Source organism: Capra hircus, chromosome 7 (genome assembly GCF_001704415.2).
Source record: "Capra hircus breed San Clemente chromosome 7, ASM170441v1, whole genome shotgun sequence".
In the NCBI taxonomy this organism is placed as follows: Eukaryota; Metazoa; Chordata; class Mammalia; order Artiodactyla; family Bovidae; genus Capra; species Capra hircus.
In genome coordinates, this window is record NC_030814.1 from 101,841,928 (window position 1) to 101,867,336 (window position 25,409).

Sequence of the window (25,409 nt, forward strand, 5' to 3'; positions counted from 1 at the left end):
AAGCAGCGGGGAGAAGGGAGAAAAGGAGCCTCCTCTGCCCACCTCACTCCAACTCTTACCAACCCACCAGCCCTCTTCAGCCCACCCAACCACAGATGGGGACACTGAGGCCGGTACACAGGCCAGCCTCATCCTCCTGAGCCAGCCCTGTGCCCGCTTGCCCACACGGGACCTGTATCACCAGGTTAAAAATGGAAATGGGTCTGGCTTTTTTTTTTTTTTCCCTTTGAGAAAATCCTAGGCCCAAATAAGGCGAGGGCTGCAGGGAGGCCGGTGAGCTGGCCAAGTCCTCCTGAGCAAGCAAGCAAGTGGCGGCTGGCCCAGGCGGCCTGCGTTTGGGCCTCCTCCAAGACTCACCCCGAAGCAGGGCGGCGCACCCCAGGAGCCTATAAGGGCCTCTCCGCCGCCCTGGCTGCTCACTTGACGCCACAGCCGCCGCAGCCCCCTCTGCACCCACGGCCCCCCCCCACCCAGCCATGGAGGCCATCAAGAAGAAGATGCAGATGCTGAAGCTGGACAAGGAGAACGCCATCGACCGGGCCGAGCAGGCGGAGTCGGATAAGAAAGCTGCCGAGGAGAAGTGCAAGCAGGTGATGTACCTCCGCTGGGCCGCGCCAAGGCTGCCCAGCACCCTCTCTGAGCTGGTGAAGTTCTGGGGTGGAGGGTGGGAATCTCAGGAAACCTTAGGACTTGGGAGACCGAGGCTGAGACAGGGGGTGATGCTCTGGCTGAGAGAGAGTAAGGGGACTATTGTCTTCCCTGGAGGGGTTCCTGGGCTGGGAGAGAGGGGGCCGACTGCACCCGCTTCCAGCAAGGCCAGTGGAAGCAAAGTGAGTGAGAGAGAGAGTGGGAAAGCGTGTAAGAAAGGGAGGGGCATTTGTGTGGGCTGCTTGTGTGTGTGTGTGCAAAGACGAGAGTCTGAGGAGGTGTGTTGGGGTGAGGGGATCACCATGCGGGGTGTGTTAGCAGGGGTGGTTTAGGGCTGCTGTGTGTATGTGAAAGGTATTTGTGTACATCTGAGCATTTGTGTGTCTACATCTGTTGTGTGTGTTCTGGCTGTGTGGAGACCTGAAGGTGGCTGAGAATATGTGCCGAGGAAGGCCTGAGTGTGTAGCTGTTGACAGTGGGTGTGAAAAAGTATGGATGTGTTTGTGAGTCTGAGCGAGTATTGATGGTGGTATTGCCCTGGGTTTTACCAACAGGGGAAGAGACTAGCTGTGTGTTCTTGTACAAATGTTGACATGATGTTGATGAAATTGTGTGTGTCAGGGTGAGTGTGTGTGTGTTGAGGTGACTGCATCTGGGCTGGCGTGGGTGCGTGCATGTTTGTCAGGGTACGTGTGCGCCTATCGCATGATTGTGTTTAAGTTGGGGTATCTGTGTGTGAGTGTGGGTGACAGATTGGGAAGTGTGGCCGAAGGTATGGGTGTGTGGTGGGGCAGCTGTGACTGGCTGCAACGGCAGCTGATGAGGGTTTGGGGACTGGGGTGGGTAGAGATTTCAGGGTGAACTTGAGAATCTCAATGTGTCTCTGAGGGTGCCCTTGCTGTGAGCCTGGCAGGGGAAGGTGGGGCGCCTCTGGCAGGCAGAGGCCCTGGATTCAGAGCTTTGGGGATAAGATTCCCAGGGGCTGGGACAACAGGGGTCCATTAGAGAGCCAATGGAAGGGAGCTGGGCTGGACAGTCCCAAGACCTTGGCTTGGGGCAGAGAACAGGAGTCAGTTGTCTGGGTCTGGGTGGTCCGAGCAGCCAGTAAGAGGAGGGAAGGGAGTCTTGATCCCTCCCACAGTAGCCTGCCCCACCTGGGGTCAACTGCCAGGCCCTGGGGAGCTTCAGGGTCTCTGATAAGCCCCAGGAGACGCCCAGGATGGTGACACCAAGTGCCCAGCCCTGCCCATCCTGGGCGCCAGGCCAGCTCAGCAGGTAAAAGTGCAGGCTCTGAGCTCAGATTGGCCAGGTTCACAGTTCAGGCATTGGGCATGCTTGCTGCATGCTAGGTCACCTCAGTTGTGTCTGACTCTTTGTGACCCTGTGGACTGTAGCCCACCAGGCTCCTGTCTGTGGGATTCTCCAGGCAAGAACACTGGAGTGGGTTGCCATGCCCTCCTCCAGGGGGTTCTTCCCAACCCAGGGCTCAAACCCAGGTTTCCCGCATCGCAGGCAGATGCTTTGCCGCTGGGCCACCAGGGAAGCCAGCTTCACCTCTCTGTGCTTCTGCGGCTACATGTGTGAAATGAGGAAGTGACAGCGCTGCTTCCCTTACCACCGTGGGAGGACTAGAGGTGACGAGGCAGGTGGAGCCCTTGGCGTGGTACCCGGTGCACTGTAAGCGCTCCAGTAACTCAGGATTTTTTCCTACCCCACCCTACTTCCCCTTTGGGCTCCCCATCCCCCAGTGTCCCGGAGCTACCCTAAGTGCGCCGTAACATATCCGCACAGGACAGCCCCACCCTCAGTGCTCCCTGCCACAAACCCTCCTCCCTCCCTGGCAAACACAAACGCCCATCCTGTGCTGGCTCTGAGCTGCGGCCTCCATCCATCATTTAGCACTTACCATGAGGGCTTTGCGGCAAGGCATGGCAACCCACTCCAGTATTCTTGCCTGGAGAATCCCCATGGACGGAGGAGCCTGGCGGGCTACATTCCATGGGGTTGCAAAGAGTTGGACACAACCGAGCGACTAAGCGTTCAGCATGAGGGCTTTAGCCAGGGATTCAGATAAAAGCAATTCAATGGCTCTAACTCGCACTAAAGTGTGAGTGACTGATACAGCATATTCTACCAAAGCAGTTGTTCAGTTGCTCGGTCCTGTATGACTCTTTTGTGACCCCATGGACTATAGCCCGCCAGGCTCCTCTGTCCATGGGATTTTCCAGGCAAGAATACTGGAGTGGGTTGTCATTTCCTTCTCCAGGGGATCTTCCCAACTCAGGGATCAAACCCAAATTACCTGAATCGCAGGAGAATTTTTTTACCACCGAACCACGAGGGAAGCCCCAGGGCAGACACAAGTCCAAAAGGGAATGCTCCTCCAAGCATCCCACCAGCTGCAGGGCCAAGGAGGTGGGGATAGGGTCTCTGATCTCCAATTGGATTTTCATTCTGGTTTTTTTTTTTTTTTTTTGCCCAAAGCTTCTACTAGGGTGGTTCACGCATGCGTGCTCAGTCATGTCCAACTCTTTGCTACCCCATGGACTTGTGCTCACATCCAGTCCAGATCATCTAACTCTGTAACCAGGGCACATTGCTGCTGCTCTTTCACTGAGCTCCTTCAGTGTTCTCATCTGAGAAATGGGGGCAAATGATGCCTTCTGATAGAGGGTACGTAAGATGCCAGAGGTGCAAAGCAGAAGCCTGAGCCCTATAGAGCAGATAGCCCATTCTGCCTGGGAACAAAGGCAGGAGATCACGAAAGGCTAAGCTTATTCGGAGTGCCTTATGCTTCAGGAGGCCAGAGAGCATGGGTCTTGGGCCAGCCTGACCCTCAGGGATCCTGCAGCAAAGCCCCCGTTCCAAACCCTCTCTGCACAGTATGGGAATGGGCCGGGCCTCCCTGGCCTGCTTCCTGACCACGCCCCTCGCAGGGCAGTGACATCCGCCCCAACTGGCCTTTGACCCCACATCCTGCCTCAGCCCAGCCCAAAGGCCCCATTTGCAGGGACTAAGGTCTGCCATCCATGACATTCCTGGCCATTTTACAGGCAGAGAAACTGAGGCTCCAAGAAGGAAGTGACTTGAGGGAGACCTTGGAGAGCCAGTGTGAGGCTCAGCCTCCCCAGCAAGACACCACACATCCTAGGTGCTTTGTGTGTGTGCAGTTCAGAGGGACAGGAACCCGACCCGTGTCAGCTTTATTTTTTCAGACCTGGCTCCAACCACTGAGGGACTTGCAATTGTATCATTGATTCATTCTGCAAACTTCCCCCGGGGTTCCATGGTGAACATTGAGCCCAGTTCTGTGCTGGGCGATACTGGAGCCCAGAGTGACGTAGGCCTGTTTCACTAAGGGCCCCAGCAGCCCCAGGGTGTGTGCTTAGTCACTCAGTCGAATCCGACTCTTTGCAACCATTTGAACTGTAGCCGCCAGGTTTCTCTGTCCAGGGGATTCTCCAGGAAAGAATACTGGAGAATTTCCTCCTCCAGGGGATTTTCCCAACCCAGGGATTGAACCCACATCTCCTGGGTCTCCTGGACTGCAGGTGGATTCTTTACCAGCTGAGCCATCGGGAAAATCCCTAAGGGAGACAGCGCCAAACACAGAGGCGTACCCCTGCCCCAGGGGTCAGGGTGGGGCCAGAGGGTGGGACAGGGACTAGGGGCCCAGTGCAACAGTGCAGACCACCCAGGGAAGGGACCTGGGTGGGGAGGTCAAAAGGAGGAGGGCTTGCTGGGCCGTGCGCACAGCCTAGCCTAGAGGTCAAGCAAACCAGCTTTGAAGTCAGTCTGACAAGGGTTCAAATGCCCTCTCTGAAGGGCCTCAGGCAGGTCCCATTTTCATTTAGGGACTGTTTACCCTTTTGAGCTTCCCTGGTGGCTCAGATGGTAAAGTGTCTGCTTGCAATGCGGGAGACTTGGGTTCGATCCCTGGGTTGGGAAGATCTCCTGGAGAAGGAAATGGCAACCCACTCCAGTACTCTTGCCTGGAGAATCCCACAGACGGAAGAGTCTGGTGGGCCATAGTCCATGGGGTCGCAAAGAGTCGGAGACGACTTCACTTTCACTTTCCCCTTTTGTGACACCGGCATTCTAACTGCTTCATAGCCCCCTGCCCAACTTATCACAGTCCCCACCCTTTATTGTCCAGAAAAAGTCATCAAAAACAATCTTGACACCCACCAAATGAGCCTGACGCTGTAGAATCTGCCCTCAGTCTTTCATGTTAAAAGAGCATTGCGCCTGGCACACAGCACCAAGGAAATGCTGCTATAGAAAAAAAATTTTTTGGCCACCACAGGCAGGACCTTAGTTCCCTGACCAGGGATCGAACCCATGCCCTGTAGTGGAAGCACAGAGTCTGGACCGCTGGACTGTCAGGGGAAGTCCTAGCACCTAGGAAATGCTGCACTGTACAGGGCTGGAAGGAAGTCAGGTGGATGTTGGGTCAGGCTGACCTGTTTCTTTAAGGAAACTGGCTCATTTTCTCCGTGAAAGCGGAAGTTCAAAAGCAGCTGCCAGGGTGCTGGGAGACCACCAGGTCAAGGCTTCCATTTTGCAGATGACGACAGAGGCCAGAAAGGGGGACAGGGTCAGACTTCGGGGATTTGGAGCCTTCCGGGCTCCTTGCCTAGATGTCAAGGTCAGGGCTGGTGAGCCCTGTTATAGGCGGAAGCTGCAGCCACCCTCCTCCTCCTCAGATCCCCCACCCCTTTTCCATTCCTCAGCTCATCAGTAAGACTCTCAGAAGTCCTGGGAATGGGAGGCTGGAATAGCAGCCCTTTTAAGAATATGCATGTGCGCACACACACATATGTGAAACACGTACACAACACACATAGCACCTGGCACATTTTGCACATCGTCTCAGGACTGAACAGGAGCAAGCCACGGGAGGCTGCAGAAAAGTAGGTCGGTTAGGAGGGCTTGTTCAGATGTGGATTCAAATCCAGTGCTGTGTGATCCACGGATAGTCACTCCACCTCTCTGGGCTTCCTGCTATGAGGAGGAAGCAGGAGGAGGATGCAGGGCCCAAGAGGGCTGTCTGCTCACCTTGGCAGCATGAATAGGACCAGGGGTCAAATCACCTGAGACATAAAGTCAGATCAAAACTTGAGCGGGACTGAGCACCCCAGCCCAAAGTTAGGGGCAGGAAGGGGAGGTGCAGAGGGAAGGAAGGTGACAGAGCTTTCTGAGTTGACCCTTGACTGGTGTGGTGAGGGGTGATGGAAAGGTTAAGGGGTCTTTGTATTCCATAGGACTTCTCAAACTGGGAGTGCCGGGAGGGGGCAAGACTCTCTGGATAAATGAAAAGGACTGAAAATTTGGGGAGTGTTGGGGACATTTTTATTAAACACAAGCCAGACTGCAAGAACTGAAAAGCCCTAACCTGAATCTTCCAAGAAAGTGATCTTTAAGGAGTAGCTCTCTTCCAGTAAGCTTCACAAAGTCCCAGGAGTGGGGGACAGGGGCAGCGGTTGAGCCTTTCAAACCTTCAGGGTATTTTGTGAGAACCACTCTCTTGGGCAATAGGGAACCATGGCAGGTTCCAGGTTGGCTCCTTGGGTCAGGAAGATCCCCTAGACAAGGGAATGGCAACCCACTCCAGTATTCTTGCCTGGAGAATTCCATGGACAGAGGGGCCTGGTGGGCTATACAGTTCATGGGGTCACAAAGAGTGGGACACGACTGAGTGGCTAACACTTTCATTTTTTCACCCTTTTGGGCAATAGGGAGCCATGGCAGGTTCTCCCCAGAGGTAGGGTCTGGCTGCCAGTGTTGGGAAGGTTGAGGGTAGGGGGATGGTCCAGGCCAGAGTATGAGACTCCACCGGGGAGGCTGCAAACTTGACCCCGAGTTTCTAGAAAACGTGTCGGGACTTGTTTCTCAAAAGCTGTGATAGATTCTGCAAGAGTACTGGGAGCCCCCAAAAAGATAAACACAGCTGGTCCCAGGACAAGGGAAGGATGTGAAAGCCGTGTTAATAGGTATGAGTGTTGCATTGAGTGAGTGGGGCAGAACATTTTTCTCCCTGTTTCACAGATCAGGAAACGTGGATTCTTGTGAGTGTGGGGGGCGCGTCTGCACCGCGAGGACGGGGCCCCCTAGGCTGATGCGTCCCCCGATCTGTCCCCAGGTGGAGGAGGAACTGACCCACCTCCAGAAGAAGCTTAAGGGGACCGAGGACGAGCTGGACAAATACTCCGAGAACCTGAAAGACGCGCAGGAGAAGCTGGAGCTGACAGAGAAGAAAGCCTCCGACGTACGTGCCCAGTAACGGGGGCGCCCGCGGCCGGGCCCGGCCGGGCCGGGCCGGGCAGGAGCCCGGGGGCCGGGCGGGCGGGAAGCGCTCGAGGAAGAGGAGGAGGAAGAGGAGAAGGCGGTGCCTCCCGGCGCTTTCTCCAAATAAGTCCCGAAAAGGGGCACTTTCCAGCAGCTGCGGCCAGCGGTGCCGACGTCAGGCCCTCCCCCAGCGGTGCTGACGTCGGCTGCCCGGCCGGGTGACCTCATCGCCCCGACGGCGGCCGGGCCGGGGGCGGGGAGAGGCGGGGGCGGCCCCGGTGCAGGCAAAGGCTCGGGGCCCGGGGCGCGGCTGCTGCAGCTCTTGCCGGAGCCGAGCCGAACCGAGCGCCCGCCGCTGCCCGCCGCCCGCTGCGTGCGCCTCCGCGCCATGGCTGGCCTCAACTCCCTGGAGGCGGTGAAACGCAAGATCCAGGCCCTGCAGCAGCAAGCAGATGAGGCGGAGGACCGCGCGCAGGGCCTGCAGCGCGAGCTGGACGGCGAGCGCGAGCGGCGCGAGAAAGTGAGAGCCCGCGCCCTGGCCCCGCGCGCCCGGGCTCCCGCACCCCCGGCCCCGCCGTCACCCTCCTTTCTTCCCTTTTCCCGGTGCCACCCGCTTCTCGCGCTCCCCGCCCGCCATCCGCTGTCGCCCCCTCCTGATCCCACTTTCGCACCCTCGGACCCCAGCGCTCCGGATCGCGGACCGGCTGCAGAGACCCCATCCTCCACCGCCATTCTCCTTCCCTGGCCTGGGACGGGGGGAGGGGGCGCCGCATCCGGGTCGGGCGGGGCTGGTGGAGCGGGAAATGGGGGAGATGTAAGGGGGGGGGTGCGCGATCCAGGAGTGGGGAGTGGAGGTAGGGGGCACCCTGCTGCCTTCCGACTCGCCGCCGCCGGCGCCTGGGTCCGGGCGGGAGAGGGCGGGGAGCTGCGGCTCCACCTAGGAGCGGGAAGTGAGAGTGAAAACGTTGAGCTTCCATTGTCTGGGGTTGGACCGGCCGATACTGGGGGTGGGGGTGGGGGCGCCGCACTTTCTCGCCACCTCCAGGGCTTCCCGGTTCCTGCCGAACTTTCCCAGCTGTTCCCAGGGGCGCGGCGGCGACGTGTCTGCTCCAGGCGGGGGGCGGAAGTTCAGTTCCCGAGCCGCCGGCCTTTCCCTCCCCAGCTGGTCCCCTGCGGGAACGAGGGCCGCGGGACCCTGCCTGGCTCGCGAAGCCCCTTGGAATGTTAGCTCGGGGCCCTCGACCCACGGCCGTTTTGTGTGCGGCCGCTGCAAAATGCGAGGCCTGGGGCTGAATGGGGGCAGGGGGGCTCACCGCCCTCTCTCCGTCCCTTGATGACCCTTGGGACTGGACAGGTGGTGGCCACCTCTGGAACTGGAGAGAGATCTGTATTCCAGTCCCATCCCATCCCATCCCACTTGGTACTTGACTCCTAGGAGGAGCGTGTCTCCAAAGTCGGGGTGACAATAATGCCCCCCGCTCCTCCGGAGGATTGCTGAGAGGGATTGTGGAGGAAAACCTCTCTGCCTGGCACCTACTAGGTGCTCTATTCTTGCGCTTTTCTCCCCGCATTCTACCCTTAGAGGGGCTCACAGCCTAGTGGGGGCAAGGGGAGTCAGACAGATAAGGCTGATTACCATGGCGGTGGCGGGAGTTTGTGTTCTGTTAACTGGGAGCATGACAGAAAGAACCAGCCAGTGGGATAAGCTTCAATATGGAGGCTGAGCAGTCTTAGAATAAGTAAGAGTTTGCTGGGACAAGAGACTGCAAAGACTCAGAAAGAAAGTTGGGGGAAGAGTGTGGAGGCCCAGGGTCTCGGAAAGCTGGAGTGTTGAGACTCAGGGTGGGACCCCAGAAGTGGAAAAGATGCCCAGGCAGAGGGCACTGCTGTGGGGATCGATAGATCTGGGTAAGAACCGCCCCCCACGTCCCCAAAGACTTGTTTCCGTGCTGGCTGGAGTCAAAGCCTTTAATCCTGCAAGGGCCGCCTTGGCGTGAAGAGCCCTTAGAAACCTGGTGTAAGCCTCCCAACAGTAGCTGGCTCGGCCTCTTTCACACACGTAACCGGCATAACCCTCCCTCTGATCTCATCCCAAGCCATCTCGCTGGAGGACAATTACTCCTGCTTAAAAATGGCCCTCAGCTTGGAGCCAAGACTCAGGAATGGGACCATCCAGTTGGGAGGAAAGATGTTTTTGGAAAAGTTTCGAACTTCTTAAAAAGTTCACTTTTCAAAGCATGCTTCTCTTGGTCAGGAAAAGGGGAGAAAGCCTTAAGAAGGTTCCTGGTTAGAAGGAATGAAGCCCAGGGGGGAGGGGAGGCCTTTTTCAGGCTCTTGTAGAGCAAGCCAAGAGCCGGCGTGTGGCAGACTTCTGGGTCTGCCTCCCGACAGCTGGTTTAGATTTTTGTGTGATTAACCGACATCTTCCTGTTGCTTTGCCACATGTATCTAGCAAGCCTCTTTTACCTTATAAGGAAAATCCTTTGTAGCGTGTAGAAGCTTTGATTGCAGGAAGGGGTGGAGCCCAAAATGACTAGCAGTGACTAGCAGTTTTTCAAGAAATATATATATGTATATCTGTACATAGAAGAATGTATCTCAGAACTATTTCCGTTCCAGATAGTTGAAAATGTGCCAAAAGCATGGTTGTCGGGATTCAGAATCCTCCATAAAAGGAGGGGCACTTTTAAAAAACACAAAACCTCCTCATGAATCAGGCTCCGCCGCGTGATCTGAAAAATCAGTGCCTTGACTACTGATGGGTGTGAGGTTTCTTTTTGGGGTGACAAAGCTTTTGGAATTAGATGGTGGTGTTGGTTACACAATTTTGTGAGTGTACTAAAAAAAAAAACGTTGAGGGGAGGAGTCCATTCCTGCCCCAGTTGCTGAAGGAGTGAAGATTCATCTAATTTTAAGAAGAAAAAGCACCCACTCTTTGGAAGGAGTGGGTGACATTTCTTAAAATAGCTCATCAGTGGTTTAAATGGATTCTCCAAACTGGTGTTCCGAAGGAAGCTGTGATCCGAAACACCTGGGGGAATTTCCTCTTCTTCCGCAATTAGGATAGTGGAGCTGAGAAAAGTTTCCTGAGTCTGTGTTTTTTCAGCAACTCTGGCCTCATTCTGTTACTCCACTAATTTTTTACAGCCCTCCCCCCATTCGGAGATTCTTTGTCTTGTTCTGAAGAAGCCAGGGTGACTATACTTCTCCCGTCGGTTGGGCCCCGTTTTAACCAGTTCCCAGTATTCCTAAGTGTGAGGCCTCAAAGCCCCCACAGGACCCGAGGGTGTAGATCTATCTGGCAATGGAAGAACCCTGGTCTAGGGCTCAAGAATCTGTGCCCTGCCAGCTGTGGGACACTGAAAAAGACTGTTTCGCCTCTCCTGCATCTCAGTTTTCCCAACTGTAAAATGGGTGAGATCCACGAGGATTAAATGGGGGAGAAATCATGGCAGCAAGAGCTGCCCTTTGTGGGGCTTCCCACAAGCCAGCTGCAATGCCACCCCCTTGCATTACAGTCCCCAGAAAGGTATGAAGGAAACAGCCCCTGGGATAGGCTCAGAGCAAGCAGGGAGGCTGCCTGCTCCGTGCCACACGGCCGAACGCAGGCGGAGCAAGGATTCTGACCAGTACGTTTCGATCCTTGAATTGTTGCTCTTATGCATGCCAACGTATTTATTACCTTCCTTGTAGGTGAAAAGCCAGTAAAACCGTTCCGCCATCTCTCTGTGCCTGTAACCAAATTTGCTTTGCTTTCTTGTATCATTTTGTCCCCACATCTCTCAGCCAGCCTTGATTAAGGATGGAGTTCCATCGGGCTGCCCCTACTCAGCACCCCAACCCCCCACTGCCCCCACTGTACGGTCAGCGTATAACTGAGGCGTCTAGAGTCTTGCATTTGTCTTACCGTTCAGGTGGCTAGGAGCAGACCTAACATGACAGTGAGCCCGTTGATTGGTGGCCTTGCTCTCTAGAAGTCCCATGGAGAGGCCAGCACCATCCTCTTGGAAGATACAGCTTACTTCTCTCTCTGTCCTGTATTGACTTGAGTGTTGGGCTCACTCGTGTTCAACTCTTTGCAACCCCATGGACTGTAGCCCGCCAGGCTGCTCTGTCCATGGGGATTCTCCAGGCAAGAATCCTGGAGCGGGTTGCCATTTCCTCCTCCAGGGGAGCTTCCTGACCCAGGATTGAACCCACGTCTCTTGCATCTCCTGCATTGGCAGATGGGTTCTTTACCACTAGCGCCACGCCAGGGAAGCCCGTAATGACTTCACAGCCTGTCCTACTGTGGGGAGTGTTCACTGACATTTGGCAGAAAAGATCATATGGAAAATTCACATTGTCCAGAAGAGACAGTCTGAATTCCTTACCGCCTGGATTCCTGGGTGGGCTTTGGCGGGGGAAGCGTGTTAGCTGGAGAAAAGCGCGCTGTGTGAGTGGAAGGCTGGCTGACCTGTTTCCTTCTTAACCTGGTCCCACCTCTTACCTCCCTAGGCCGAAGGTGATGTGGCGGCTCTCAATCGACGCATCCAGCTCGTCGAGGAGGAGTTGGACAGGGCTCAGGAACGACTGGCCACAGCCCTGCAGAAGCTGGAGGAGGCAGAAAAGGCTGCAGATGAGAGTGAGAGGTAAGGGCGCTTTGAGCCCGGTGGCATGAGCGTTTACTGCAGGGACATTAGGGTCCTGCCATACTGCCAACCTCCCGGAGCTGGGGTGAGAGTCAGTGAGGTCCCAAGGACACACGTGTGTACACATACATACAGATGGGCAACCATACCTTGTAAACCATCATGCTATGTGTGGAGGCATTTGATGGGCGGTTATGAAGGAAAACTACCACCAGAAAGAGGAAGGCAAAAAACGGGCAGATGTAAGGCTGTAGCTGTGACTGTCGTCGGCAGTCAGTCTGCAGAGCGCTGTGTCTCCTGTTCTGTCTGAAAGTCACTGTGCGTCTGGTTGTCAGCATTCTCAAGACATCGGTTTCCAGGGTGACATGAGAAGACGGGGGATGAAAACTGGGAATGGGCTGTCTGCGTGAATGATTATTAGCAGTGCTTCAGGCCTTGGGTCACTGGACTGTGTATCAGGGACATGCACAAACCACTCCGATTAATGTATTTGCAACTGATAGCACTTCTTACCTCCAGGGCATTCTCCTGCTGCCTCCAGCAGGGTGCTATGTCCTCTCAAGCAGCACGCCTTGGTGCGGGCTCTGGAGGACTATGGGCAGATTGTGTAATTCACAGAAGTGGCCGTTTCTGTGTGATGGTCAGTGGGTTCCTTGTGTGGTGGTGGTGCAGGCTGGGCCAGTGGTCCTCACATGTCTGCCACAGCATCACACCAGAAATCTCACTGGACTCATCTACCATAGTTTTCAAGTTTGCCAGGTGGTGCTAGAACCCGCCTCCCAATGCAACTGATGCAGATTCGATCCCTGGGTCGGGAAGGTCCCCTGGAGGAGAGCATGGCAACCCCACTCTAGGATTCTTGCTTGGAGAATCTCATGGACAGAGGAGCCTGGCAGGCTACAGTCCATGGGGTCGCAAAGAGTGGGCCCCGACTGAAGCAACTTGGCACTCATGCACCATAGTTCTCTGGTATAAACTTCTCCCAAGGATCCATTCCTGATGTTTCTGTCACACCCTTACACTGGAGGGGCTAAACCAACTGGAGAATCTTGGAGACTGACTTTTGGAGTTGTCTAAGTGGGAAGTTTCTTTGCAGTACAGTAGAATGGCCCTTAGGGAGGCCGCAGCCACTTCATAGAGTGAGAGGGCGGTAGCTCAGGGCAGCCACGTGGAGGTCTGAAGGATCCAGTCACAAGTTGCTCACGGCTATGCCAGGGGCCTCAGCTAGGTGCTCCCCTTGTTCACCGCCAGACCGGCCTGGCCAGGTGTCTCACTCACTTCTCGCACCTCCCCAGGTCAGAAGGCCCCTCGCTTGTTGGTATCATGTTACCAGTAGCCTTTGATGGCACCCTTGTTAGAGACTGCTGTTTAGGTGGAAAGAATTCTGTACTTGGGAGCTGAAGAATCTAGATTGAAGTCCTTCCACTGCCATTTACTATGGGGCCTTGAGCTAGTCCCTTTGGTCGCTCCTTGACCGCAGAGGATTTTCCAAGCTTGCTGATCTCTGGGCCTGGTACAGGCGTGCATGCTCAGTTGTATCCAGCTCTTTGTGACCCCATGGACTGTGTAACCCGCCAGGCTCCTCTGTCCATGGAATTTTTCAGGCAAGAATAATGGAGTGGGTTGCCGTTTCCTATACTAGGGGATCTTCCCAACCCAGGGATCGAACCCAAGTCTCTTGCGCCTCCTGCATTGGCAGGCAGATTCTTTACCACTGTGCCACCTGGAAAGCCCATACGGGCCTGGAGAGCGTTTTGATAGTTAGCTGAGAAGGGCAGTGACGGTCGGAATGGAAGTGTTTATTAGAAGTGTAATAATGGTCCTCTGCTGTGGGCAGGCCTGATACACACTGATACATTATACTCAGTTGGCCTCTTCTTTGGAGATATCTGAGTTCACCGTGTCCACTCCGCACAGTGCAGGCCACAGTAAGCTCCATTTCATGGTCAGAAGTTGTAGGGCACTTCCAGCTGTTCCCAGGACACCGTCCTTCTCCCCAGTGGATGTATCCACTTCAGTTCAGGCCTTCCTCACCCATCACTCTGTGGATATCTGCCTCTTACCTGCTCTTCCCACTGAAGTGCCAGCCATCATTCTGCTTTCCATTCACCCTTGTTTTTGAAACCTTCCTGTGGTTCCCTGTTCCCTCGGTGCAAAACCCTTAGCCTGTCATTCAAGCGGCCTGTGGTGCAACCACCCTGACTTCCCTGCCATAGTCTTTCGTTCCTCTGGGGCTTTCTCTTTTTTTGTACTTTTTATTTTGTATTGGGGTATAGCCAATTCACAACGTTGTGATAGTTTCGAGTGGCTAGCCAAGGGACTCAGCCCTACATATACATGAATCCATTTTCCCCCAAACCCCCCTCCCTTCCAGGCTACCATGTAACATTGAGCAGAGTTCCCTGTGCTATACAAAAGGTCCTTGTTAGTTATCCATTTAAAATTTAGCAGTGTGTGTATGTCCATCCCAGACTCCCAAACTATCCCTTCCCCCCTAGCAACATAAGTGTGTTTTATAAGTCTGTGAGTCTCTTTCTGTTTTAGAAGTTGATTTGTATCACTTCTTTTTAGATTCCACATATAAGGGGCGTCATACAGTATTTTTCCTTTTCTGTCTGACTTCGGCTTCCCCTGTGACTCAGCTGGTAAAGAATCCACCTGCAATGTGGGATACCTGGGTTTGATCCCTGGGTTGGGAGGATCCCCTGGAGAAGGGAAAGGCTACCCGCTCCAGTATTCTGGCCTAGAGAATTCCATGGACTGTGTAGTCCATGGGGTCACAAAGAGTCGGACACGACTGAGCGACTTTCACATCTGTCTGACGTACTTCCCTGAATATGCCAACCACTAGGTCCATCTATCTTGCTGCAAACGGCATCATTTCATTCTTTTTAAAGGCTGAGTAATATTCCATTGTATGTGTATACTACATGTTCTTTATCCGTTCTCTGAGGCTTTCTTGTATAGCTCTCTCTCTCACTGAAGAATACCTTTCCTCTCCTTGTTCACTTGTGGACTCTCTTCTGGGAAGCCCCTTGTGACATACAAATACACCCTCCCTACCCCACTCCCCACCCCAGTGCAGCAGAATTCATCGTTGCACAGCCAGGCCAGCCCAGACCTTTGATCAGATCCGGGTAACTGTTGGCGTACAAGTCCCCCTCGTTACTAGTTAGTGAGAAACTGTAGGCGTGTGGACTCCAGAGCCACATCAGCAGGGTTTGAATCCCAGCTCTGCCTCTTACTGGCTGTGTAACCGTAAACAAGTTACTTAGCTCCTCTATGCCTCAGTTTCTTCCTCTGTAAAATGGGGGTACTGTACCTATTTCTAGGGACGGGGGTTGTGACATTTAAAAATGGTGCCTGGCGTCCAGCAAAGATGCACGTGAGTGTGAGCAGCTCTAGTTTCCTCTTTGGAGTGTGGTTCTTGGTAGGTGTCAGTGAAGTGTTTAGATGAGCAGATGCCTGGAAGTGCGCGGTGAGGTGGTGATGTGTGTTTGACAAGTTCTGCCCCTCGCAGGGGGATGAAGGTGATAGAAAACCGCGCCATGAAAGATGAGGAGAAGATGGAGATTCAGGAGATGCAGCTTAAAGAGGCCAAGCACATCGCCGAGGAGGCCGACCGCAAATACGAGGAGGTGAGTGGCGGGGCGTGGGGCTGGTGGATGGCAGTAGCAGGAAGCGGGGAAGAAATGGACCTGTGATAGGGAAGACCCTGGGGCCGCCTAAAGGAAGCTCTTGGTCAGCTCAGCTGTCCTGCATCCACATCTGTTTTTTTCCGAAGACAGCCACTTGGCTAGGAAACCGTATCTTCCACGATGCCAGAAGTCCTGGGAAATTCTGTGACACTCAGACAAGTGGGGACTCAGACTTAAAGGGGAAACGAAGTGATCAGATCCCCTTTCTTTGTCCTCCAGCTAGGCATTAGGCTAAAATGGGGACTTGCGGTCCCCGGCCATGGGTCTTCAGACCACAAAAGCTCAGTTCTCCTTCTGCCTGCCCCCATGGCCTCATCTCTTCCTTCCCCTTCCTGGGGCCCACAGGAGAGAATTTAGGTTTGGAAATTAGACTTGGAGCAGCAGCAGAAAGCCCCAAGGTTGCTGGACGTGGCCTTGCTGTTTGCACCGGGTAGGGATGGGGTATCCTATTAGATGTGGCTCTTGGGGGTGTCTTAATTGATCCTTCCTGTTTCTGCAGGTAGCTCGTAAGTTGGTCATCCTGGAGGGTGAGCTAGAGAGGGCAGAGGAGCGTGCCGAGGTGTCCGAACTGTGAGTGGCAGGGCGGGGTTGGGTGGTGCCCAGCTCAGCTCTGGATATGGTGGATGCGGGTTGGTAGGGGAGCTGGGAGGGAGTAAGTTATGTTGGGAATTGGTATCGACCAGGGCCTCTGGTCAAGTGGATGGGTGTCTGGGACTCATCCATCAGTCCCTCCTCTTTGCTTCCCTGGCTGACAAAGAGTGACAGGCAAATGTTTGTTCTCACCACCCTGGGAAGTACCGCCCACGTATTGACTCTCGCCACAAAGGTATTGGGAAATACAAATGTCGGGCAGTAGCTGAGAAGCCCAGAAGTCCCATTTTCCCAGAGAGGCATCCTCAGGAGGCTGTGCCTTCTTAAGGGAGCACTGAGGGCAGTCTGCCGTGTCTGTGTCTAAATGCCTTGTTCTTGATGTCATTGTTTGGCTAGGACACATTCTTGGTGGCGAGGAAAGGTGACAAGCTTGACCAGAGTCCCCATAAGCTCCCCTCCCCCCCTGCCACCTCAAAACCCCAAAAGCCTCTCCCCTCAGACTCGGGTGAGGAATCAAGCTCCCCAGAGCATTCCTGCAGTGCTGAGAGAGATCTGGTTTCCAAAATCCGTTCCAGGCCTGCTTCCTGGCGTGTCTGGTGTAAACTCGGATTGCCGTCTCCCAGCCTCCTGCACTGCGTCTCATTCTTAGACACCTTCCGGAGTCAGCCTCATCAATCGTGGATTTCACAAGTCCCTGTTGCCTCAGACTTGGCGGGAGCCCAAATCCCAAGAGCTTTACAAACCTCCCAAATACTCCTCGGCCTGCCGCGCCTTTGCCTGGCACGATGGGGTTTTGACGAGTACCCAGCACTGTGTCTCAGAGAAAGCCATTAACATTTTTCCCCACATTCCTTCTGGGGGCCCCTGACAGTGCGGATTCCTCCTTTTGAAAACTTCTTTTAGGAGACTGCAGTTTGTGCAAAAAGATAAGACACCAAAAATCCTCTTTTGTCTTTGGGCAGAAAATGTGGTGACCTGGAAGAAGAACTCAAGAATGTCACTAACAACCTTAAGTCACTAGAGGCTGCATCTGAAAAGGTTGGTGGTTGGCTTGAGCTGGAGGGTGATTTGCTGGACTTTTTTCTTCCCCCAAGGAATACAGGAGCATGCCAGCGTAGTGGGGATCTGACCTGTATTTGCTAACAGTAGCTTTGGCACCCAGCAGCCAGGTTTTTTTCCTCCTATAGAAAAGGGTGTCCGATGGCTAGATTTCCTTCTCTCATAGGGTCTTAATGCCAGCTTTTATCTCAGCCTCCTACGAAGGTGGACTTATTTATCTATTTATTTATTTTGGCCATATCAGGCAGCATGTGGGAACTTAGTTTCCCGACCAGGGATCAAACCTATACTCCCTGTAGCGGAAGCGAGGCGTCTTAACCTCTGGACCACCAGGGAAGTCCCCTGAAGATGAATTTAGAATCTGAGGTCGAGACCTGGTCAGGCTCATATTAGGGAATTCGGAGCCTCATATAAATACAGAGCCTACAGAGCCTCTCTCTCAACTGAATCCCCAGGTTCCTCCAGAAATACTTTCTAGAAGGTGGAGCAGCAGTCACAGTTGGAGTTGGGCTTTTTTGTTGTTGCTGCTGAAACAGTACCCAAAGCAGTCATTACGGGAGAGAGCATTAGTCATTACAGGAGAGAGAACGCACAGGCCCTTCCGTGACCTTCCTTCCCTCCCCTCCCAACCTCTGCTGTTGAGTTCCCCTTTCTCAGCTCTTCCTCACTCTCCCTCCTCCTACTCCCCTCCAGTTGCATTGAACTTCAGTTTCACAGACATTCCGTGTTGGTCACTTCCAGTGCTTTCTTTGAACCTTCTGTCCAGGCAGCCTGGAGTGGCTGCTGCCTTTTCTCTCTGCTTGGCAACCCCCTGTTCACCCCTCCTGGATTGCTCATCGAGCTTAGGTATTTCTCAGCTGCATAGCCCCACCTACTTCTTTCCCTATCGTGAGGGTTGATCACATTTATTATAATTAATTGCATGCCTTCCTCGCTAGATTGTAGAGACCGGGACTCTGTTGGTCTCGTTTAGAGCTGTGTCATTAGTCCCAGCATGGTGGCTGGCGGGTATTTCATGCTGGGATAGTTGGTGAGTAAATGTGGGCATGCCAGAGACTGGTCACTGGGAGAGACGCTGCAGTGATCTTCTGCTCTTCAAGAGCTTGTAGTCTAGTTGAGTAGAAGGGTGGACAAAGTAAGTAGGGTGTGGTAGGGCTTCCACAGAAGGACTTTGGAAAGCTGGGAAAGGGGTCGCAAGGAGGTGACCTTAGAAAAGACCGTAGCGGCTTCCCTGGTGGCTCAGTGGTAAAGAATCCGCCTGCCAGTGCGGGAGACAAGAGTTTGACCCCTGATCTGGGAAGATTGCACATGCAGCTACGTTTATGCACCACAGCTACTGAGCCTGCGCTCTAGAGTCAGGAGCTGCAAGTACTGAAGCCTGAGCACCCCAGAGGCTGTGCTCTGCAACACAAGAAGTCACCGCAGTAAGAAGCCTGTGCAGTGTACCTAGAGAGCAGCCCTCCTCACTTGCTACAACTGGAGAAAGCCCTCATGGCAAGGAAGACCCGGCACAGCCAAAAATAAATAAATAAAATTATTGGGGGGAAAAAACTATAGAGCAGGATGCCGGCCAGGAGCTCATATTCCAGAATCAGGTTCCAGTTGTGGCTTGGTCAGGTGGTAGCCATGTGACCCTTGACTAATTAGAAAGCTTCCATGACCCTTTCCTAATCTGTACACTGGGATTGGTGCTAACCACACAGCTGGCAGATGATAAAGGTTGGCTAAAACTCACCTGCGTTGAGCCTTAAAAGACAAACCTACCTTCTGACAGACAGCAGTGAGGAATGGGACGTTCCATGCCTGGGGGCCCAGACACAGGCAAGGGCTGGGACACCACAGAGTGCTCAGAAGAGGGTTAGGAAGTGGTGGGAAGCTGGTGGGAAGTGGGGTTGGAAACACAGACTAGGCCAGCTGCTGTGGAGGGCCTTGAGAGGCATGTTTCCATCATTCAGCTGCCTCCGTCTTCATCACACGTATATCTCGAGTTGTCAGCTCAGGTCTTGAGATCAGGCCCATCCCACAGGGATCCCCTCCCAGACTCTCTGTTTCCCACACATTTCATCCACCTGGAAAGGTGCCTGTCTCTACTTTGCTTCTTAGGCAGGTTCATAGCTTCAAGCATGCGCTTTTCTCCAAGCATCGGGGAATGTGCGTTCTCTTGTGCTTTCCTCCCGCTCCCTCCATTTTAAAAAGTAGTGTTTTGATCTCTCCCGCAGTATTCTGAAAAGGAGGACAAATACGAAGAAGAAATTAAACTTCTATCCGACAAACTGAAAGAGGTGAGTGTGAGTCCTACCCAGCTGGCTCAGGATTCTCCTGGGGTTGGTCTTGCAGCAGTCCTGGTGACTCCTTCCTTCTGCCCTAGGCTGAGACCCGTGCCGAATTTGCAGAGAGAACAGTTGCAAAACTGGAAAAGACAATTGATGACCTGGAAGGTATGAAATCACCATCTAATTGTGTTTGCTCTGTCTCCCCCTTACACGACACATCCACAGTCGGGGGAAATCTGGAAAGGCTGGTTTGGGCTTCATCCACGTCAGGAGAGCAGAGTGATGTCACTTCTGGAAGTCTGGAGCCCTGGGACGGGACAGTGCAAAATCAGATTCAAATTAGGGTTGCCATTTTTCCAGAACTAAAATATTTCTGCGTAATTAACTCCATATGTAAGTACAGAGATCCAAATATGGCTGATTTTTTAGCTCTTTAGAGTTTCTTTCAATTTGCTCATTTCTGAGATGCCTCGCATTTTTTAAATGCCTTGCATTTTTTATGGAAACTCTCTCCCAGAGAGCGCAAAGCTTATCACAATATGAGAAAATGGAAATTTAGAGACCGTAGAGACCTGAATAAAGACTCCAGTCTGTGAGTCTGGTGCCCACGTATCCCAGAATTTCTTGAAGTGTTTCGTCTTTAAAAAAAAATTCTGTCCTGTGCTCTTCGCGGAGTAACCCGGAAATTCCAGAATCCTGGAATTTCAGTTCTCCCAAACTGCCTGTCCCACCCAGAAAGGGTACAGAACTCGTTCTTCAGACCGTGTGTCCCAGTGTTTGGTTTGGGAAGTGAGGTTTCCATATAAGGCAAAATGCCCCCATTCCAAAGTATGACCTTTGGACTGGATGACATCACTGAAAGTCAAATAACCTGGGATGGGAGATTGGCGGGGAGAAGCTCTCACCATTTTCAGTCGCCACTCTTTCTAAAGTTTCACTATGGCTAATCCCCTGCAGAGCTTCACTCCACCTAGAAATCACCCTGTAGGGCTTACGTTTTCTCGTTTGTTTCACGTGAGACGCAACCCTGTCCTAGTTCGTGCTTTGTTCTCGAAGTTGTTTTCTTCGGCTCAACGTGTGGCTCTCCGTTCCAACCCTCACATTCTACCCCCTGTACCTCTTCTGAACTCTCTCCTTGGGGCCCTCTGCCCTCCAGACGAGCTGTAAGCTCAGATGCTCACATACAAAGCTGTCAGCGAGGAGCTGGCCCATGCTTTCACCGACACGACCTCTTTCTGAGAGGCAGCTGGGGTGCCACCCTCTGTCCTTGCAATACTGAAGTCTGCCTTCTCACTGTGGTGCGTCCACTCCTGTGGGCTTCTAGAAGCTCCAGTTTCCTGCCTCCTGGTTTGATCTTTCAAGCCTTCTGCTGCTGTGTCTGTGACTGTGTGACTGAAATAAAGACAGGCCGTCCTCATCTTCATGCCCTCTCATTTCCATTTTCTCCACTTGCTGCCTTTAAGCCGTAGCCTGAAGCCCTTGACCGTGATTGCAACCAAAAGTGAGTGGTTCACATGAAGAGCTGGTTTCAAAAAGAAGAAAATTATGCTCATGTGATTCTTCTCTGACAACATAAAAACAAAAGCCAACTTGGCCTGAGCTCTCAAATGCATTAGCTAACTGTATCTGCATGCCACTAGCAGTTTTCCCTTACATAGAAATTGTTTTCAATGGAGACTCATCCAACCTCTTGAGCAGCTTAAGAGAGTCAGCAGAACATGCAAAAACCAGCAGGCTTATCTCTAAACAGAAGCTACCTTGGGATGGAACTGCATCTGCGGATTCAGACAGCGGCAAATGGCATTTTGGCCTCCTTAGTCCTTTTCTCTTGTTTTCTCTGTTATACTTGAAGAATGGTGTCTGGGGTTCCCCATGTCTTCACTGTTCACGAAGCACCTCTTCAGCTCCCACTTCTGGGAGGCAGCTCACCAGAGAAGCTCACCTCTATTCCCTACCCTTAGAAAGCAACTCAGCAAGGAATTAAAGGGCGTCCTGTAGCAGGGCAAGGGAATGGAAGCTGCTAGAATGCCGAACAAAGGAAGTGAGGTGATTCTTGAGTTCCAAGGCAACTTTCCTGAGCAACACGTATCTCCCCTCATAGTTAACTAGAACCAGGAGCTTTGGTTTAGTGAGGGCTCATGAAGTTTGTGCAGAGAAGGCAATGGCACCGCACTCCAATACTCTTGCCTGGAAAATCCCACGGACGGAGGAGCCTAGTAGGCTGCAGACCATGGGGTTGCTAAGAGTCAGATATGACTGAGCGACTTCACTTTCACTTTTCACTTTCATGCATTGGAAAAGGAAATGGCAACCCACTGCAGTGTTCTTGCCTGGAGAATCCCAGGGACAAGGGAGCCTGGTGGGCTGCCGTCTATGGGGTCGCACAGAGTCAGACACGACTGAAGTGACTTAGCAGCAGCAGCAGCATGAAGTTTGTGGGTGGGTGTTAAAAACCTCTAGCAACCAAGAGCTCATCAGTTTCCCCAAGAGAATCCACAAATTTCAAATAATCTATCCGGTCCTCCCCTGTACCCCACCACCACCTCAAATTGTCCCAGAAACACTGACATTTTGAAGTCCAAGCCATCTTCTAGATTGCTCCTTGAACCTGAAAGTGGCATGAGAACCTCTGAGTAGATCATTTCTTTTTGGTCACCATAACTTATTCCTCATCTAGTAATTTTTTATTCAGGTGGGAACCTTTGTCACAATTCTTTATGTTCATTCCTGCGAAATAGAACTTTACTAAACTACCCACACCCTTCCACCCCCAACTTTCCTCTGTTCCTGGCTTCCCCCCTGAACTTCTGCATAAACCACTCCCCTCACATATTGCCATGAGTGTGACCCTGGAAAGATTAAACGGTGTAGCGGTGGGTGTTTTTTGTTTGCTCTCTCCAGGTATTTGTTCCTGGGATTTTTCCAGACATATGTAGCCTCCACCCTTTGAAATAACTGCAGCCCTGCCTATCCAGTCATTCCACCTAAGCGCCTAGGTGGAGCTTCAGAGATCAGGGCTATGCTAGATCTACTGCCTGTTGACAGTGTGATGGGGTGGGTGGACGGTGGGCTTTGCTGTCACCGTTGTCAAGGGCAAGTAACACTTTAACGGACTCTTACTTTCTCTCAGACCTAATAACAAAGTAGATGCCAGGGAATCCAAGTAGCAAGGTGAAGTGAGGTTGGGATTTGGAGTGGGGATACCTTGCTTTGCACCCCAGCTCTGCCATTTGAGCTGTCTAGCCCTTTCCTGCCAAAATAAAAGTGATAGCTGAGTTCTTGAGGAATAAATGTGATAACTGAGAACTAATGGGTTTGCATGCAGTAGGCACTCAGTTACTGTGTTAATCCAGACTCGACGGGCCCAGGTCACTATTCTCTGACAGAATCCTCCCAGACCATAAGTCACTAGTTTTTTCTTAAAGTATCACATCGCATGAAAGCTGCAGTAGTTGTAGTTGAAAGGTGGCCATCTTTTGCAGTCGATTTCTTTCTGAATATTTCGAAGCTGATCATATCACATTTTATGAGACATTTTGCTTTCCTCTGGTATTTTAATGAGTCTTGGCCTAGTCCCTTATCAGCTATCACTCCTTGCAAACCAGTTTTCTCTCCTGCTGTGTCATGCATCGCTCTGGGTGGCATCTTAGAGTTTTGCTGATTTGTTTAGTTTGGGAGGGGTTGTTTGTTTTTTCATTTGTTTCATCAGCTCAACCATTTAATAACATACCACAGAGTGGGACACGACTGAAGCAACTTAGCAGTAGCAGCAGTCTGGCTTAAATTTCAGTCATTCTGCATTTACCTGGAGTTTGACTGCTGTGGACACATAAATGGACATATAGGAACAGTAACACAGTTATTCCTGGAATTTGAACAGCTATTCTCAGAAGCTCCAAAGGAAAGATGGGTTACAGGATTATATTGCCCTTCCATAAGCTCAAGGACTAACCAGCACTGGAGAGAAAACGTATTAACACGTCCATATCTCAGACTAAAAGCTTTTGTTTGCGTAGCGTTTCCTAAGTTCTGAAGCATTTCTCATTTGTTTCTCATAATAACCCTCTGCCACACAATGGTGTTACCCTCATTTGACAGATGGGGAAACTGAGACCTAGAAAGTTTTAAATGACTTAGGTTAAGTGGCGTTTACTTCACGGGGCTTAAATCCAGGTGTTCTGCCTCTAGGATTGCCAGATTTCACATATTAAAATAGAAGGCACCCAGTTAAATTTTAATTTCAGACAGGCAGTGAATAAATTTTGAGCATAAGTGTATTTCAGGCAACATTTGCAATACGCTTCCATCAAAATTTTTGTTTATATGAAATTCAAATTTAACCGAGCACCCTGTATTTCACTTTCCAACCCTATCTAACTCCCAGATTTGGTATGTAGTATCTAGAAGTCCATGGTGTTCTGCTATGATTAGAATGCAGAGTACTTTCTCTGTTCTTTCACTCTGACAATGTAGAGTTTAAAAACTGCCCCCCCCCTTTAATAAAGGTGCTTATCAATTTGTTTTTCCCTCATTCTTAATTTTCACCAGAAAAACTTGCCCAGGCCAAAGAAGAGAACGTGGGCTTACATCAGACACTGGATCAGACACTAAACGAACTAAACTGTATATAACCGAAACAGAAGAGTCTTGTTCCAACAGAAGCTCCAGAGCGCCGTGTCTTTCTCTTCTCTTGTAAGAAGTTTCTTTTGTTATTGCCTCTTCGCTTTGCTGGAAATGTCAAGCAAATTATGAATTCATGACCAAATATTTTGTATCAGAGAAGCTTTGAGCACCAGTTAATCTGTTCCTTCCTGTTTTTCAAAATGACACGTTTTTTCAGCTCTATTTTTATCCTTAAATTGCATATATTCCTAAGGTAGGCAGGGTATTTCCTATTGAGCATACATACTCTCTTTTAAGACTGAGGGCATTTGGTTCCTGGGAGAATAGACAACCCCACACTTTCAAAAACACAGATCTGATGTCTAGTCATGGGTCAGTTTAAAAGGTTGGAGAATGTCCACCGTTGGTCATGTGGTAGGAGGCCAGGGATCATCACATTAAAATGGGTGGGGATTTTCCATCCAGACCAAAAAAGGGGGGGTGGGGTTACTGTGGGAAGTCATAAACCGCGGAGAGGTTAACTTGATCATCCCGGATGTTTTCCGCACTCCACCGTGCAGAACAGAACAGACATCCTCTGAGCAGTCAGCATGAGAATGCTTAGAAAAGAGTCAATTAGCCGAATGTGTTTTGACTAGATCCTTGATATGCTCTTCTATATGTTTCTTTCAATCTAAAGTTCTCTGAGGAGCTGACGTCTTATTCCAATAATGATCCATGCTTATCTGCTCTGATAGGAGGCCATCCACTCAGGAGGAGCGAATGTTGGAGCAGTCAGTCCTATTCAGAGAAGCAGTCTTTTTCAGAACCATCAGTAACTGAGCAAGACTGTTTTTCTGTGAACAAATATTAGGCAGAATGGCCCTCTCAGACAGCAAAGTAAAAACCAAAAAATTGGCGTAACTTCATCTCTATACTCGAGAGAATGGCAAATTGGAGATTTACTTATCTAGAATTTTAATTCCTTCAGGACCAAGTTAATGAAAGACCAAGAAACTCCTGATTAAACTGGATATGGAGTATTTTGTACACAGGGCTGCACATAATGTGTTGTATTTTGTTATATTTCTGCTTTCTCCGTTAACATCTCAGAGCTGGAACATTCCACATTCCCCAGCAGTGTGGGGGCCAACTCAAGTTTACAATTCTGACTCAAAAAATCACCCTGCTTCTAGCTTATCTGAATCCTCTGACCCTCACTCCTATTTATTAAGCGCCACACTACCCAGGAGATACACTAGCAAATTGTGCAATTGAATAAAACCCACACTTTCCATTTAGATTCTTGCAACTGTATCATATGTAATAGTATCACTTTTTCTACATTTTGGTCAAATAAATTTTTACATAAACTCCAATTTGTGTGAATTTTAGAATGTGTGGGGACATAACACAGCATTTTGGTTCAACCAATGTGAATGGGAAAATGCCAACAATTCAACAAATGTCATTTATTTGCTGTTTACATGACTACCTGATAAAAGGATTATGATCTCTATATTACAGGGGAGAGCTCTTTGCCTTAGTAACTCAAACCTCTGGTCCGCTGTCATCTCCAGTCCTGCCTGCACCAGACTAAAAGGATGAGAAAGGTTTTA

General features: G+C 51.5%; 1 protein-coding gene across 2 annotated transcripts; it reads left to right on the forward strand.

Moving 5' to 3' along the window:
- On the forward strand, positions 308 to 25,169 carry TPM4 (tropomyosin 4). Of its 2 annotated transcripts, XM_005682147.2 has the most exons (9): positions 308 to 590; positions 6,791 to 6,916; positions 11,434 to 11,567; positions 15,088 to 15,205; positions 15,765 to 15,835; positions 16,819 to 16,894; positions 19,135 to 19,197; positions 19,284 to 19,353; positions 23,737 to 25,169. In XM_005682147.2, the coding sequence occupies exons 1-9, from the start codon at positions 477 to 479 to the stop codon at positions 23,817 to 23,819; spliced, it is 855 nt and encodes a 284-aa protein (XP_005682204.1). In that variant the 5' UTR covers positions 308 to 476; the 3' UTR covers positions 23,820 to 25,169. The 2 variants fall into 2 exon arrangements, with proteins under 2 accessions (XP_005682204.1, XP_017906820.1); XM_018051331.1 differs by lacking the exons at positions 308 to 590; positions 6,791 to 6,916 and adding an exon at positions 7,106 to 7,456.